We start from the raw sequence: 17854 nt of genomic DNA on the forward strand, positions 1-17854 counted from the left end.
TGTGTGCCAGCATAATTTTCTCAAACAGCTTGCCTAGGATCGAGGTGAGACTAACCGGCCTATAGTTTCCCGGGTCCTCCTTCCTGCCTTTTTTTGAAGATGGGAACCATGTTGGCCCTCTTCCAGTCCTCCAGTACCTCACCAGAGCACCACGAGTGCTCGTAAAGCCATGCCAGGGGACTTGCAATGACCTCGGCCAGTTCCTTTAGAACTCTAGGGTGGAGATCATCCGAACCGGCTGACTACAGGTCAGTATTACATTCATACTGGACACCAGCTCTGGTCATATCCTTACTGTGGTTCAAAACTAGGCTTACGAATTTGAACAACAAGGAAGTATAAGAAGTTGTAGAATACATGGTGTTTCCCTGCGGAAAGTCATAGGACTGCAGATACTGAACACTTTCAGTTTTGCATAAACCTGATTTAGGTGTCACAGCGTGTCATTTTCAATACATCAGAGAAAGCAGTATGCTGAGCAGCTGAGGGCAGTGGATGACACCTCCTCAGTGGAGTGCTCCATTAAGATGTTTTCAAAAAATATATATTCTCTGTTCTGAGGACTGCACGCTTCACTGTCAAACCAAGTACTGCACATAGAGTTTGGAAATCCTAGAATATCAGTGCCAAAATACAGTCTCAATTCTAAGTCTCCACTTATAAATCACCCACCAGCATGTCCACTACAACAGTGCTGGAAAAGGCGGGATGAAATGGGGCATGTCTTATCACTTTGGTTACCTGAAGCATAATCTTGCTCATAAGATCCTGGTCAGTCATACTGGCCAATTCCAGGTGTATAGGAATATCAGTGGGGATATCTGAGAGGGAAGTCACAGCCTGCAGAAAGAAAAGGAAGACATTTATTAAGAACAAAAGGTGTTTAGCTCAGAAACATAAGTACTATTTAGCGTATTTGTCTAGATGCAATTACATTTTTAAGTGACCTGCCTAGCAAAGGGTCAAAGAAGAAAACATGTTGCTCTGAGTAAGAGAAAGCCTCTTGCTTTCAGAATCTCTAAGCAGGCAAAAAGTATCAGACTGTCATCCATGCCCTATTCAGCATTTTTAACTGATTATTACAAAAGACTGCCCAACCCTGTAGTAGCCACAGACTGTTTGTCCCTGAAGTGCAAGGAGAACTCAATGAATCAGGATGTTATTATAAGAAAAAAATAACAACAAATTCCTTAAGCCCCAACTGGATAACCTGACATACCTGCTGCCTACAAAACTTGAGTCTTGGTTGTAGGCTGGATTATAGTCATATATGGAATAGAAACAATGCATTCAGCCATTGGATTTAGCTCTAGTACTTAGCTAAATCTGCTCCACCCTGGCCACCAGAAAGTGGTGTCTCTCTCTTAGACAGAACCCACTAGATCCAAGAAACAACAGGGGCTTTCAATGATCTCCACTGAACCTTTGGGATGATCATGAGGTTTGAGGAGTCTAAGAGGATATGCCTTTGACCTGCAATAGTGGGATGAGGGACTGTCTAAAGACATCCTGTATTTAGAAGCTGAAATCTTAGAAAGAGGGGTTGTACTACAGCATTCACTGGGACTGAAATTAAAGAGACAATACAGTGCTCTGCCTCTTGGGTTTCTTACCTCCAATAGTCTCTTTGCACGCATTTCCTTGCTCTGTCCTTCCATCATATGAAGGCCTGAGAGTACCACAAGGTCTGGCTGAAATTCATCCAGGCTCGCCACAAACACCTCCAGCATATTCATGGCACCATTTGACAGATCATGAGAGAAAATAAAACGGTTGGCATTGGGAGCTCTCATCTGTCCCCATTCTTCACCTAGGAAGAAATCGCCAGTCAACAAAGAAAACAATCAAGCCAGATAACTGGAGGGCTGTTTTTTGATCTCCTGTTAAAATACAAGCATCAGTCAGGGCTGTCATCACTCCTAACAAGGCAACTCCCTGCAGAGGGCCTGAGTTTGATCAGTACCCAACACTTTAGCTGTGCTTCATACTCAGGTCCGAATACATGCAAAATGGTTCCACCCAGCCCACCGAGGCAGGGAAAACAACTGAATTAGCAATGACTTGCTAAATGGGGACACCGATTATGTAAACCATGCCAACTGGGCAGCTCTGCACCAATATCCAAGTGTTCATTGATACAGCCTTAGTACCACAGCAAAACAAAGACAGCTTCCCCACACCTACAATGTTAAATGGGTTGGATTAAAGGAATGAAGGCAACAGAGGCAGCCAAGTGTAGAGACAGCAAGTAACAGAACTTTTTTTTTTTAATTGCATTGTTAGCTGTCATTTGAAAGGAGGAAATTTTGCATGATGGAAGACGGCCCAAGAGTATTTTTTGACCTAATCCCAGAGCAAGCTTCCAAATCAGCTAGTGTGGGAGCCTGTTCACTCAGACCTCAGAGCCCTCCTTAGATATCCAACAGTAAATATGGCCATTGCCTGATATAGAAACTCTTAGGCTGCTTTATGTTACAGTTTATCCAGCAACAATTCATAAACTTTCCTGAAGCGCAGTAATGCACTGCACAATGAAGCATGCACTAAATTCTATCTAGGACTGGATTTTATGGTCTACAGAGCAGTGTATTCCAACAAATCAAAGCCCAGAAGACAAGGATGTGCTCCTTTTCCAAACAGCATAGCTACTCCAGGTATGCTTGCAGAAGCAGGGAAAGAACAAGATCTACCTGAAGCTACCCAGTGCGTTTTCCATTGACTGTCATCAATCATCATTAACTGACCTACATCAAGAGTTCTTTAGATGGAAAACTGAGTTCATACAAAACAGAATGCAGTAAAAAAGGAAATATCAGAAAGTTGAATCAGCCAGGCTTGCATAAGTGCTGGGGCATTGATAGAACTGGCAAATATGACAAAGGATAAATTTTTTAACCATACGTGGAGCTTTTTTAACTACGATCTTCCTGCTGAGCTGGAAAATACAGCTGCCATTTCCCTCTCTTGTTTGTTGCTCATGGTGCAAAAAGCTGACTATTCTGTCATTTGTTAGCTGTGCACAGACAGAGAGTTCAGGCTAACTGGTGCCCTCCTTTTGTACTTAGGGTCCTTTTCAATATTGGCATATTTGGTAAGCTAAGATTTTTTTTGCTTAGGCTATATACTTATAACAGCTGTAGGCATGGATCAGAGTCATGACGACTCTAGATTAGCTTTTGGCTTACACAGCTGACAGAACTCTGATAGGATGACAACATTTATACAGACCACAGTTCAAAGGAAAATAAGACCTTCAAAACAGTTTAGGATGCTTATTCACCTAGCAGGCTACCTCAGCTCTGGAAAACTAATGAAGCTATCAGATTGCCTCCCAGTGCCAACTGCTAATGCTGATAACTTGCACAGTTCTGAAACTAACTGGCTCGCAGGAAGTTTAGAAAACATATTACAAAACCAGAAATACATTAGAATTTTACACAAGGCATCTCTTACCTTGCTATTTAAAATACCATACACGGCAGGTTTATTTTAAATCCCTACTGGATTTGCAAAAAAAAGCAGAACAATCATCTCACGAATACATTGGTCTTGTTTAGCAGGTATCTTAACTATAATTTCTATAAGTACCTTGTTCTGCTTTACTTGCAGTGTTTTTGATGTTTTGGGCACAGTGACCGGTAGCTGAGTGAGAGGGTTGTTCGTGAAGTTTTAAGAACAGGTCAGACAGGTCAGACTAGGATGGTCTAGATAGAGATGATAAGCAGGGGACTGAACCAGATGACCCTCCAAGGTCCCTTCTAGCCTACTTTTCTATGATCTATCAACCAGGACCAGTTACTGGGTAGCCTAAGTCCCCTCTTCCACAGCTGAAGAAAATCTAAAGAGGAGCTTGAAGACTCTGGACTAGTGATCTTCCATCAATGGTCCATCTAGCTCACTATCCTGTCTCCAATAGTGGCAAGAGCAGATGCTTTAGATTAGAGGGAGAGCATCAAACTGTACATGTACGTAGACTACAGTAATTTATCCTCTGTTCATTACCTTTCCTGGCATTTGCCATCATCCTGCACCTCATTATAGCAAGTGTATGGGAAGTGATTACCAAGGTGTTCTGCCTATTAGATAGCTTATATAAGGGGAAACTACAACATTATAGTACCTCTGCCATTGCGCTGTGACCCACCATCAGTTAGAAGAGGGGTGTCGAGTTTATCTGGTCCTGTGGGCTGGATAAGTGACAATGGGTCCATGTACCCCTGCCACTCTCCCACTTCTAACCCCCTCATGCCATTTCCAGTGCCCACTTCTGCTGCACCAGGATCCGCACTGCATGCAGCATGTGAATCTCAGAGTGGCCAGAATGGGCACTGCAAGCTGTACATTCCAGCTGAGGCAGTCACCACATGTAGCATGGATCCCAGACCAGGCACTATGTTACACGTGGTGCCCACCCTGGCTGGACTGTCACCTACAGTGCCTGTTTCAGCTGCTCCCAAATCTGTTCAATGCAGCACCCCTGGTGGTTGTTCTGGGACTGTCCTCTGTGCATTGCCTGCTTCAGCTGGTCCAGGACCCACCACTGTATGTGGTGTCTGTGGATGCCATATGCACCGTTTGTCTCAAACTGGCTGGACCAGGCACCATGACTACTGACAGATGTGGGGAATAAAAAACTAAAAATGGACTTTACAGGAAGAAGCAGCACCTTAGTTGGACCCGGCTCACCCAACATCTGTAAAGATCGCACACTTTAGCAGGCCTTTTGGGCACTTTTATGTAATAGCTGATTCAATCAACTATTAGATAAAAACACCCAAAAAGTCCCACTAAAGTGCCTGATCTATACAGATGTTGCGCGAGCCAGATCCAACTAGCACAGTACCTTTTTTTTAAGCATGTGCCTGGCTCGGTGTGGGGGTGCACCAAGTATAAACTAAAGCGCTTTTTTTTTTACATCTGTAAGCTGTCCTTGTGTAGTGCATGTCTGGGGGTGCCTGGGATGGGTACCATGTGCAGCACGGTTCCTGGAGTGGCAGGAGTGGGTGCCATGTACAGTCCGCATCCCAGGCCCTGCCCTCCGGGCTGGTTCAGGTCAGATCAAATGTAGAGGCAGCACTGGGATCAGGTAATGGGGCTCCATGGGCTGGATTTGGCCTGAGTTAGAGGACTGATCTTAGCCATGGTTTGGGAGACAACTATGGAAAACCTGGCTTGGTGATAGGTAGTACCCAGTGATTTCAGTACCTGGCATCTTTTTTTAGGAATCATGTGCCTAAGAATAACTTCAGATACTGAGCTTCTAAACAGAGCCATTCTGACCAAAGGTAGAGGTCTGTTTTGTGGTCACCTGCATATCCATTCTGTGCTCTTTCTAGGAAGAATATGAAAGCTTGGATTAGACTAGCATATGGAGAAACTGCATCTTGCCTTCTTAATCTTCACTATCTTCTTTTAAAAAGTACTGTTCTAGCTGATGCAGGCTAGCTGCCATGTTTTATACCAGCGGTTGCATGTTAGTGATGGATAATCTTTAGCCTGGAAAAGCCCAGGCTCAGGGGTGATCTGATGGCCACCTATAAGTTTATCAGGGGTGACCACCAGGATCTGGGTGAACGTCTGTTCACCAGAGCGCCCCAAGGGATGACGAGGTCGAACGGTCACAAACTCCTGCAAGACCGTTTCAGGCTGGACATAAGGAAGAATTTCTTTACTGTCCGAGCCCCCAAGGTCTGGAATAGTCTGCCAGCGGAGGTGATTCAAGCACCTACATTGAACACCTTCAAGAGCAAACTGGATGCTTATCTTGCTGGGATCCTATGACCCCAGCTGACTTCCTGCCCTTTGGGCACGGGGCTGGACTTGATGATCTCCCGAGGTCCCTTCCAGCCCTAATGTCTATGAAATCTATGATCTGACCCAGCATGGCACTTCTCGTCTTCTTATATGTTCTTTTATGCTCAATAAAAACTTGACTGTAAAAGAAAATTAGGCCAATATAAACAGACAAGGACAGTCCTGTGTTGCTGCAATGGATGTGGTTGGTAAGTTTCAGTACCATTATTTCTTATCTCAATATATTGTAGGACGTCTCACGTGTGACTCTCCCTTCCTTTTTTGCCCCATTTTCTCTAGCCTATTTTGCAGTGTGGTTTTGTCCTCTCAAGTTTGCACTGCCCTTCCCAGTTCTGGCATCTGCATCTCTGACTGGTGCTGAACTTATACCATAACAGTACACTCAAAGTTTAATGAACTACTACATGAACAAATTACCTGTTTTCTGAGTTAATGCATCTAGAAATCCTAAAAATTTCATTCACAGGCATACAACTAACAGTAAACCTTTCCCTGTTCAAAGACCAAATTATGTTTCACAACTGTAACAAAGAATGGCTCCACAGTCCAGCCACAGTTTGAAAACCATTACAGAACAGTGTACTCAGAAATATAACTGGACCCAATAAATATTTAGCCTTACAATGTTCTATAACGGGCAAAGTACCTGCTTGATACTCCAAAATAAGGTGGAATTCATCGATTTCCTGCATAGATTCTGGTGGGACAATTACATTATCATCAAGTAGTTCATGGAGTTTAGGACCAACTGGGCCACAAAGAAGGACCTAGAAGCCAAAAGAACACACATTAACAAGGATAGACTGGCATGAACCATATGGACCTAGGATCCATAAGCATTTCTGCATTTCCTTTTGGGTTCCTTTCAAAAATATATGAAGATCAAGTATCAGCCTGCAGACTGGTCCAATATCTGCTCATCTCCTTGGCTAGTACAAACACATACATGTGTCATATGCAGACAAGGCAACAGGCTTTCTTCAGGATGTTTTTTTTTTAAACTTGTTTACATAATGAATGTGATGCCCATGGAGGTGAGGATCAAATGACCAAGTGCTGTCAAGCTTCTAAAAACTTTTCCAACAATCCCTTTAATCCTAACATGCAACATCCTTACTACTTCAATCCTGGTTGAGAAAAGAATGCGTGGAAAGACTTCTCTTTCTGAAGGAGTGCAATAACTGTATCGTGGAAAAATGCCTATCAGACACTTTCCAAACTTGAAGTGTTACCTTAAATGATGAATTGGTAAGGTATTAACCCAGTGGCTTCATTTGCTTGTCAAAGAATGTACCTAAGTGTCTGTATGAAATGTAATATACACACACACACACACACACACACACATATACATACGTGCGCACGCACGTGCGTGCGTGAATGCAAACAAATCAGATCGATTCTGTAAATACTGGCTGTGAAACATTTGTGGGGTAAGAAAGTCCTGACTTCAGGCATCACGAGGTTAAACAGAATTGTACCAGTAGCTCCCAAATGATCCAACAAGGAACTGAATAATCAAATGCATGGGTGAATGGGTTTCAAACAATCTGGTGCTCACTCACTGCACCACAAAGAAGTCTTGAGTTTCACTGAACTCACCAAAAGAATAGCAGAAATTAATGGAGGATCAAAACCGCTTAATCATGCATATTTGGCCTATTAAAGATAATGTCAACATAAAAATTACGGATGAGCAGAAGACCGTCATTCATGAGGCACACTAAAGAGAATGTTGTTACTAAGCTACAGGTACAGATACTAAGTTTAAGAGATACAGAGAAACTTGTAAGCCAGCTATTTGTTTCCTTTGTGTAACGTCAGTTAACAGCATCTTTGCTAGCAAAGTGTCTGCCTCCACTAAAAAATGAAATCTTAGAGGAATTTTTCAATTATACAACATACAAGTGATTCTAGTCCTACTGACAACAACAAATGAAGGAAACCAAGTTTTTGAAAGCCTTACCTTCAGGTGTGGATTTGTTGCAAGCTTCTGGCCAATTAGAGCAGCGTTTCCTCCCACATAGAACTGCAAGATGGATCAAACATGCGTGTGCAATCTGTTATTCCAAAAGTTTTTTTTTTATAGATGCTTAGTCTCTAGCATGGTCTGATAACTTTAAATAGGTTTTGTAGATCTGCAATAGCTTATGAGATACTAACAAAACTGATAAAGTGCTTTAGAGGGATTGAAGCCAAAATAATTCCATAAATTCAGTAATTTTTGTCCCAGCTTATTAGTTAGCTAGTATTTGCCTTCTGGCCGACCAGTGCACCATCCAAATCAATTTATTCATCCAATAAGTATTCCTGAATTCTGTCCATTTAATCTCTTTTTTTGGCAAGTTATAGTTTTTTTAATTAGTGAGCTAGATGTACACTTCCAAATCTTGCTCTGTGGAGCTGTTGAAGTGTATGGAAATGGTTTCCAGATCATTATTCTTAAATCTGTAATTTCACCATTTGCACCACATAGAAAAGTTAGAGCTGTTTATACTGTGTCATCCCTGTCCTGCTGCCATAAAATATGGTTTTTACCTATGTTTGGGACACCTTCAGACCTGCTCTCATTGATTCTCTTCAAATTAATAGAGCTAAAGCATAAGCAACTCATACTCTGGAAGGTTACAGAAGTGGGGGATTAAAAGCAACTGAAATCTGGGATATCAGTTGACAGGCAGGTTTGTTTAAGGTTCATTAATACACTAAAAGAGCAGAACAAAATTTGTTTTCTGAATCTCTTCCCCATGCATTTCAAGGATGAAAAGAGCCATGAATAACTGTACAAGGCTTTCAAGTATGGCCTTAAGATGAAAAACATACCTGTGCTCCAGGGTACTCGGAGGCCGCCTGTGCAATGTGATGGAAAGACTCTGCATCACTGAAAAAGCGTTCAGCAGCTGCCCCTTTTCGCATGAAATGAGAAAACGCTTCTTTCAGGTCCTTTTTGGAATTCAGAACAGCATGATCTTCCCCATTCCCAGGATCAAGACCAAGTGCCTGCAACAGCTTCACACCAGAGAGGACCACATCTACGCAGGCATTGACTCTGCAGAGAAGGGGACACAAGGAAAAGAGGTGTTGGGAACACTGAATGTGACACCAGGGGCATCCCATGAGCCATGGGACAGGGCAGTTTTTCATACAGCATTTAGGATTGGTTGACACTGGAACTGCACAGAATTTCCTCAAGAAAACCATCTTGTGCTGATTTACTACTACAGTGTCCTGCTTCTGACATTTTTTGAGCTCCAAGAATATGTAAAATGGATGTTATTTCCAACACTGTGTTTAAATTAAAACAGGGCCCAGAACAAGTTGCTTACTTCCACACAAAACCAACTTTCTGTTCCCCCTGTCAATTCAGTGTTGTGCATCTATTGTACCCACATCAAACAGAATGGACACAGTAAGAGTTAAAAACTAAGATCAGACAGAAAGCAGTAAAAGGAAAACAGTGACACCAAGAAATGAGGACTGTATCTGGGCTCTCTGATAACAACTCTCCTATTCTCATCATCCTGCAACATAGTCAATGGATGCTTCTTTCCTCTCAGCAGGAAAAAAAAAAATCCACTGGTCTTCTATGCTCACCTAAGGACATGGACAGACGTGTACTTGAAGAGGCTTCAAAAAGGGATGGGAAGTAGCTGCTCAGAGCATGATTCTGTAGCATTACAAGTATATAGCAAAACAATTTCAGCTTTAACCCTACCCCTCCAGGTTCAAAGTTTGGGCAGATTAGCTCACCTGGATCACTACAGTATCATGTACATGCAAGTTTTACAGCAGAGGTAACCAACCTGTGGAATGGGCAGCCTCTGCATGTGGCACACAGCAGAGGGAGAAGACAGGAAACACAGCAGTGGAAAGGGCAGGAAACAGAAAGCAAAGCAGCAGATCAGGCAGGGGAGGGTGGACTCAGGGGCTGGATCCAGATGTGCAGGCATGTGCAGTGCCACAAACTGCACATTAAACCATGCATGGTGCTGCTAGTTTGCAGCACCAGGGCAAAATTTGCTACCAGGATTTCCCAGCAGCAGGAAGAAAAAAAGTGCCTGCCCTGAGGCATGTGGAGGCAGGAGAGCAGCCAGCCCAGAGCTGCCTGTTCCCCCATCTTGAGGCACCCTGCACCCCAGCCAAGGAGGCTAATTTATGGCATACCTGCTAAAAGAGTTGGCCCCCCACTGTTACAACAAAAAGGGCTGCTGCCCTGTCCTAAGTAGCAGCTCCCCTACCCCTTCTGAAGCCGCTCTAAGTGTACATTTGTCCAAGCCCTGAGTTAGTATTTTACATTTGTTCAGAGACCTAAACTCTATGGCTACTACAGACAGTTCTTTGCCATGACATATAGGAGTGCAAAATATCAGCATATGAGCATGGTGCTCTTAAGTTGATTACAGTCCTCAAAACACTGCTTCAAGAGAAACCCCAGTAATTACCTATCATGCCGTGGTGCTCAAATTTTTGGCCCTACAGGCCAGATAAGTGATCTGGAGCCAGTCTCGCACACCAGGACTGGGCCCCAGGCACCCTCTAAGGCCTCCACTCTGAGATTGGGCCCCAACATGCCAGAATTGGGCCCTGGGGCCTAGTGCTGCCCTACCTGACCCTGTGTCCTGGGATCAGGCACACAATCCAACATGTCTGGAAATTTGTTTCCCCGCCACCAAATTTCTGGACTCATGGGGAGCTCCACAGGCTGGAAGACACAGCATTGCAGGCCTTATCTGAGCACCCCTGAAGTGGGGCACCTGTCTGAATACAAGTCAGTGTTACCTTTCCTCACACCCTTGTTCCAGAGCTCCTTATTATCCACACAGCTTGCGCGGTCCATCCAGCTGACACTATGTGCTTCCATGGCCCTATCATCATTGTACTCAACTACTTCCTAAATGACCTCGGTCAAGGAAAATAAGCTTAGCAGGCACACCTATTCAGTACTGCTCTATCTCAGCAATCTTTCTTGTGCAATTTGCACTGTTGTAAGTGAAAACAGCATGACACAAACTAAAGGGCATAAAAGGCCTGGCAGGTTCTCAGTTTATACAGTATTGCAACTCGTTCTGTCAGAAATGTCTCTGTACCCTGATCTGACATGCTACAAAAGCCATCATTCCCCAAGCCATCGTTCCCCATGCACCGTAGTGAGATCAAGCAGCATTTTAACCTCAAACTGAGAGCAGCAAAAGGTCAGCAGTCCCATGTTTTAATATCCTAGTAACAATGCAGTAATGATGTGAAGCAGTTACAGTTGTTTCAAGTGAGAAAGCTTCACCTAGACCTCTAATCATTTAACTACTGGTATCTTCTATCTGCCTCCCATACCATTGCTCTACCTACATGCTTGCTTCATGTTTTTAATGAATTCCCTTAACTACTACTGATCTGCTCCCACTAGTGAACCTTGAGGCTGCAGGTGTTTAGTGTACGCAGGGTTCAGTCTCTTTAAGGGCATTACACAGATACAACCTGACGTGCAGACAGAACAAAAGTGAAAGGGCTTTTTCAGTCTAGGTAGGGCAAAAAGCAAAAAGTCAGTCAGACACCATATGCCACCTCACACTTTCGGTTCTCTCATTTTCAGGGAAAATTTCCATCAAGTTTCACCCCCCAGGCACTTCAGTCCCCAGCAGCTACAATGCCAGCTATGCAATAAATCATGGAAGATTTTAGAAGTTTCTCCACGTCCAAGGACTAAGGCTACCAGGCTAAAGCTTAAAGTTTCAGTGCCTTTACTTCCCTCCTCCCCACCACCTTTTACTTACTGTCCACTTACTCTAGGTCATGTCAGCTACATGCAGTATTTACATTTATTTTTTTTCCACATATCCCTCAAAAAGTAGCAGTCTCTGTCTCATCCTCCTACACTCCTTATTCCCATTTCCTAATGCCATGTTTCTAGGGCAGTGATTCTCAACAGGGTTGTAAGGAAATAAGCATTTGCTCTTCTCTGTCTGACCCTTGTGCAAGGCGGTAAACACAGGCTAGTCTCTGGGTAAGCTCTATCTGAGATTTTTTTTTTTTTTTTACACTATAGCATCCATCTGTGGGAGTCCACACACTGGAAAAGCTACAGGCTTAACAAACTGAAGCACTGACAAGTCTATAGGATACACAGAAGCAGCTAAAATAAACCTGTCATTATGGCTAGTTTATGACACACAGTATTCAGCAGCATCTAGATGAAAAGCACATCTCACCATGATGAATTTTCAACAAGAACATCTTTTTCCAGTCCCTGGATGTGCAACTGATGACATGTATATCTGAAAAGGAAGTATTTAAATCATGTGGTGTGTAATGTCTGGGAAAAGAACTAAAGAGTCCCTCTCTGAGCCTGGGCTAGAAGAAATGTTCTTTTAGCTGAGGTACTGCTAGCATCATAATTAATACAATGCAATGCTGCGGCTAGTAAAGCCACCAAAATGGTGGCTTGCATCCATAGATGCTTCTCAAGCAAATCCTGGGACATCATTCTCCCCCTGTACTCAGCCTTGGTGAGGCTACAGCTGGAGTACTGCGTCCAGTTTTGGGCTCCACAATTCAAAACGGATGTGGAGAAGCTTTAGAGAGTCCAGAGGAGAGTCATGCGTATGATCAGTGGTCAGGAAAACAGAGCTTACGACGACAGGCTGAGAGCCATGGGGCTCTTTAAACCTGGAGAAGCGCAGGCTCAGGGGTGATCTGATGGCCACCTATAAATTTATCAGGGGTGACCACCAGTTTCTGGAGGAACACTTGTTCACCGGAGCACCCCAAGGGATGACGAGGTCGAATGGTCATAAACGACTACAAGACCATTTCAGGCTGGACATAAGGAAGAATTTCTTTACTGTCCGAGCCCCCAAGGTCTGGAACAGTCTGCCAGCGGAGGTGGTTCAAGCACCTACATTGAACACCTTCAAGAGTAAATTGGATGCTTATCTTGCTGGGATCCTATGACCCCAGCTGACTTCCTGCCCTTTGGGCAGGGGGCTGGACTTGATGATCTCCCGAGGTCCCTTCCAGCCCTAATGTCTATGAAATCTATGAAATACCTGCCAACAGTATGCTCGTGTATGTCATAACATGTATTAAGGTTTCTGTTCCTATTATTCAAAGCAGCATAATGGTCCAGCAGGAGGGAAACAGAGCTCTTCCTAGCAGGAATTCAAGAATCTCCACCTCCAGTTTCCGCAAGATATATGAAGCAGCAGTAGCAATTAAGACAGCAAGACAGCAGGAGTCCACAGTGTTACTGTCCATGACTGTACATTACAACTTCAGAATCAGTATTTACATGATTCTCACTTATCTGATGTAAACTAAGGATGACCTTGCAGCCACTTCTAACACGGAGGGGGGCGTGTCCCTTTCTGATCTTCAGTGCCCAATTTTCAAGAGCTTTCTCTTCTGAAAACTGTTTTGACTTTAACTCTCCCAAGGTCAGTTCTCTCTGCTACCTCTACTGGAAATAAGACCAGCTTATTCCAAGCAGCTGCCTCTGACAGAGCAGATAGAATACTTCCAGTCCCTTGATATCTTTCCCAATCATTATGCATGCTCAGATCCATACACAAGCACTGGAACGAAGTAGGTCTGATGGGTCCATACCTTTGCAGACAGCTTCACCTTCTTGACTCCAGACCACATGAAGGTCCTTCATTGCTGAAGCTGTGAGGTTCGTCCTTCTCGATAAGTCTGGCTTAATCTGATCAATTAGAGTAGGTCAATCGCCCACTGCTTCCATGATCATTAATCAGGTTGAAATGCATCAGTGCTCTAGATATTGGTCTTTGCATAAGAAAGCGGTAGCCAGAAAGTAGCTGTCTCTCACCAGAAGCTCTCCAGTGCATCTTTAAGATTGCTACAAGTTATGAGGAAATCACATACACAACATAAATCGGCAATGCGATATTGTCACAAAAAGCAAATGCGATTTTGGGCTGCATTAATGAAAGCATTGTACACAAGACAACAGAAGTTATAGTACCATTCTGCCATACCCTAGCTAGGCTTCAGCTGGAGTAATGGAGTGCAGTCTTGGGCACCACACTTTAAAGAGGATATAGAGAAACAGCAGAGTCCAGATGTAAACAGCAAAGATAATAAAGGGGTTGGAAACCAAGCTATATGAAGGAACTAGGTATATTTAGTTTAGAGAGAAGAGATTAAAAGGGTATATGATAGCAGCTGTCAGGCTGCCCTAAAGAAGACGGAGAAACATCATGCTCCCGCACCATGGAGGGGAGGACCCATGGCTATGCGTTTAAGATGCAGCAAAAAGCAGATTTAGCTTAAATCTTAGGAGAAGCTTCCTGACAAAAAGAGTATTGGGATAAAGGGTCAAACTGCTTAGAGAAGCTGTGAAACTCTCCTTCAGCAGAGATTCAAGAGGCTGAATAGGCACCTATGCAGGAATAGTAACTCCTACATCGACACAGGGAGTTGGAGTAGGTAACTCTCAAAGTTCCTCCTAACAGTACAATTCTGTTTATTTCCATCCTGCCTAAGAAGGACAACATAGTCCATGTCAGAGAAAAGGTCTGGCCAGGAGTCATGCTGAGATGTGCAGCGATCCGTTCAAGTCTCCAGTCTGCTGAGGAAGCAGATCAGGGCTAGAGGCCCAGGACGCCTCACTCGAGTGCTACTGTAAAAACTCAGATTTATGGTTTCTTGGTCAAGCTCATGCCCCTAAACTGTTATCTAGACCTTGAAGTAGTCTTGGGGGAGGACCTCAGGAACGCTTAGGCACCACAGACCGCTGTTTGAATTCTGGGCACTCACAACCCAGGTGTATTAATGTATCCTTGCTACAGGCAGATACACCGATGCAGAGATAAATGGACTTCCAGGTCACATAGCAAGTGCTGGAAATCAGAAAAACCTATAAGGGTGCCCCCTCCTAGTCTCCTGCTGCTCTAACCACTAGAACTTTCTTCCTCATGAATGCTGACTGGTGAGCGAGGAGTCTGACTGAACCCAAATCAGAAGGATATTTATGCACCTGCTTTCCTTAGATGACTGATTTTTCCTGGAGAAAAGTGTTCTAATGTCTGTGGCTGGATCTCAGGCCAATGGAAGATGGGTCCCTGAAGTTGTACAGAGCTTGATTTATTTAAAATGCAAATGTTGCAACAGTCCTGGCTCAGCGTCTGATGTTCCTGTATTCAAATCAAGAGGCCAAGCAGTGGGGGAACCTGCAAGCCAAGCCCCGTGTGCAAGGAATCAACTCAACATTGCATAGCTGATGCAATGAGGCAGCACCAGTGGCACTTGTGCTGGCGTGAGGTATGGGCCATGCCCTACTCCAGGTGGAGGCTCATCGGAACAGGCCCTTCCAAGGCATCTGATCCCCAACTACAGGCCTGAGGTGAAATATCTCCCAACTGGAGCAGCAGCTCAGTGTGGACGCTACTTCAGGAGGGGCCTTGCAGCAGAAGGGAGCTGGGGCCTCCTTGCCAGTTCACATCAGCCCACAGAAGTGGCTCTTCCTGCCCGCACCTCTCCCAGCCAGCAGCTTGCAGCAGGTGTCGCTGGCTCTGCTCTCCCCTTCCAGTCTCTGATCCCACAGCCTGGGGTCTGCCAAGGGGGCAAGGAGGATGCAACACACTGCCCTGCGCAAGCCCAGCCACCCAGCCGTCCACCCATTTGTCTGTCTGCTGGTCCAGTCCTCCGTCCTTCCTTCCACCCCTCCCTCCCTCCATCTGCCCCTCCATGCATCCCTCCTCCATTTGTCTTTTGTTCCTTCTATCCAGCCTTCCCTCCTCCACCAGTCCTTGCTTCCTTCTGTCCATCCACCCCTCTCTCCACCTGCTCGTTGGTCCATCCCTCCGTCCGTCAGTCATCCCTCTGTCCTTCCTTCCCTCCATCCGACCATCTCTCCTTCCATGCACCCCTCCTACACCCACCCACCCCTCCACTGGTCTTTCATTCCTTCTGTCCCTCCCTCCCTCCCTCCCTCCATCCATCATCCCTCCCTCTGTCCTTCCATGCGTGCATCCATCCCTCCATTCATATTTCGCTCCTTCCTCCCTCCCTCCCCCCAGGCCCCGCGCCGCGCCGCTTACCCGACGGCCACCCTGCCCCAGCGCCGCGCGGGCCTCAGGATGAGCGCGTCCCAGGCGGCCGCCACGCTGCCCTCGGCCGAGGCGGCGCCCGGGAGCCGGCGCAGCGCGGCCGTGAGGTAGCGCAGCGCGGCGTCGGGCAGCCCCGGCTGCAGCACGAGGAGGCCGCCGAGCGCCAGGGCCAGCAGGGCCCCGCACAGCGCGTGCCGCATCCCGCCACGTCCCGGCCGCCGGGTCCACTGGCGGAAGCGCCCCCTACGCCATCTGCGTGGCGCCAGGCCCGCGCCGCCCTCCGCCCATCGTAACCCGCCTTCGAGAATAGCGCCGCGCTCTACAGAAACAGCGCGGACCGCCTCAACTGCGTCTGCGCAGTCTTCGCAGCGGCCGCGCTTCCAGAATAGCACGGAGCGCAGCGGCTGGCCCTCGCTCGCTGGAGCGAACCAACATCAGGGGAGGGAAGAGCTGGGAAGGTGCCGCGGCGGAACGTACCACTGCACGAGGCCCGGGCGGGGGGAGCGGAGGGCCTTGAGGGGCCCTGAGTGCAGATGGCCCGAGCTGGGGTGCCCCGCGCGGACTGCCCCTTCCTCCTCCTGCCCTCACCCCAGTAATCACGAATCACGGCGGCGACCCCAGAGGACTTGAGATGGGTGCAGAAAAACGAGATTCGCAACAAAGAAAACCCCACGATGTGTGCAAACCTGCCTTGTGGCTCCCAAGCCCTCGCACCAGCCAGCGCCCGCAGACACCACTGCTCGGCTTGCACTGACGTGGGGGTGCCCTGGTGCACTTGCACCCCGCTTTGATTGCTGCTCCAGCCACAGCTTGAACCCCAAAGCCTGGCAGTGCTGAGGGAGTCTCTGGACTTCGCGGCTCGTTGTCATCTACCTGCCCCTTTCTGCGTTCTTCCTCCCAGAAGTGCCCTGGCCCCTCTCTCCTTGTTACAGTCTTGACACTCCACCAGTCAAGCTGCTCTGTGTCGTGCAAGGCTGCCATCTGCTCCCGGCGCTCCGGTCATGCCGCCCTGCCGGCTGTTGTGCGTGAACTCCCGTGAAGTTACGTTTGTTTCTGCTTCCACCTTAAACAGAGTAACACAGCTTAGGGCCCCTAGCATCTTAATAAGGCTTCTAGTTTATTTTTAACAGGAGAAAACAATGTGGTGTTTTCATACGTGATGATGCCCCTTGCTACCTGCACCCCTTCCGCAAAAGTTCAGCTCCGCCCATGGACATAGCCTCCCAAACACGGCTTTCCTGCCGGCTGCCTCCTGTGACACCATGCATCCTTGCCCGCAGCTCGGGGCACAGGGGCTAGGCATCGCTCAAGTCACTTAGCACAGCCCTAGACCCCTTTTCCCCACTCACACTCTGCCTCTCTGCTTCCCACTTCTTGTTTCTCTTTTCCATCACCCCTTTCCCCTGTGTGTCTTAGACCAGTGGTTTTCAGTATGTTTCACCAAACCCTGGTCATCGGGGTTCTGCAAAGAGATCGGGGTAATGGCTGAGCAGGCTGGGAAGCAGCATGCCACCATCACCAGGCTGAGTCACCTGACGCCATGCCAGCTCTTTAAGATGGGTGTAGGGTTTCTGTGGCAGCAGTGATACAAAAAGGTTGTGTGACTGGGAAGTTTGAAAACCACTGCCTTAGACTCCACCTCCTCCAACCCCTCCCATTTCCATCCCTTTGCTGGACTCCTATCCTGCACACACTCTTGGTTCACCCTTCAGTCCTCCTGCACACCACCACACCACCTTCATCGCTTCCCTGCAGTTCCCCACCCTACCTCTTTCCTCCTGGCTGCAGATTAGCCTGCCTCCTTAGAAGCCCATGACATTACTAAAGCATGGCACTCCCCAGCGCAGCCCTGTGACCTCCTCCCTGAGAACAGCTGGGGGGAAGCAGTCATCCCTACCGTGGGGCGGCTAGAACACATACCACCTCCAACATGCCTACAGCTAATGAAGGGTTCATCTCAGCTTCAGCACTAAAACTCC

The 17854-nt window shown here is 46.6% G+C and overlaps 1 protein-coding gene across 2 annotated transcripts in view; it reads right to left on the reverse strand.

Moving 5' to 3' along the window:
• Positions 1 to 16090, reverse strand: part of ADPGK (ADP dependent glucokinase) — a 22982-nt gene extending 6892 nt beyond the window's left edge. For both annotated transcript variants that reach the window (XM_019533289.1, XM_019533288.1), the window contains exons 1-6: positions 15867 to 16090; positions 8638 to 8863; positions 7781 to 7843; positions 6461 to 6581; positions 1614 to 1810; positions 742 to 840 (exon numbers count right to left, since the gene is read on the reverse strand). In XM_019533289.1, coding sequence (XP_019388834.1) covers positions 742 to 840; positions 1614 to 1810; positions 6461 to 6581; positions 7781 to 7843; positions 8638 to 8863; positions 15867 to 16075 — 915 coding nt within the window. In that variant the 5' untranslated portion in view covers positions 16076 to 16090. The remainder of the gene's footprint in view (positions 1 to 741; positions 841 to 1613; positions 1811 to 6460; positions 6582 to 7780; positions 7844 to 8637; positions 8864 to 15866) is intronic.
• Positions 16091 to 17854: the final 1764 nt, after the last annotated feature.

Source organism: Crocodylus porosus, unplaced genomic scaffold (assembly GCF_001723895.1).
Source record: "Crocodylus porosus isolate Cpor-Errol unplaced genomic scaffold, CroPor_comp1, whole genome shotgun sequence".
NCBI lineage: Eukaryota > Metazoa > Chordata > Crocodylia > Crocodylidae > Crocodylus > Crocodylus porosus.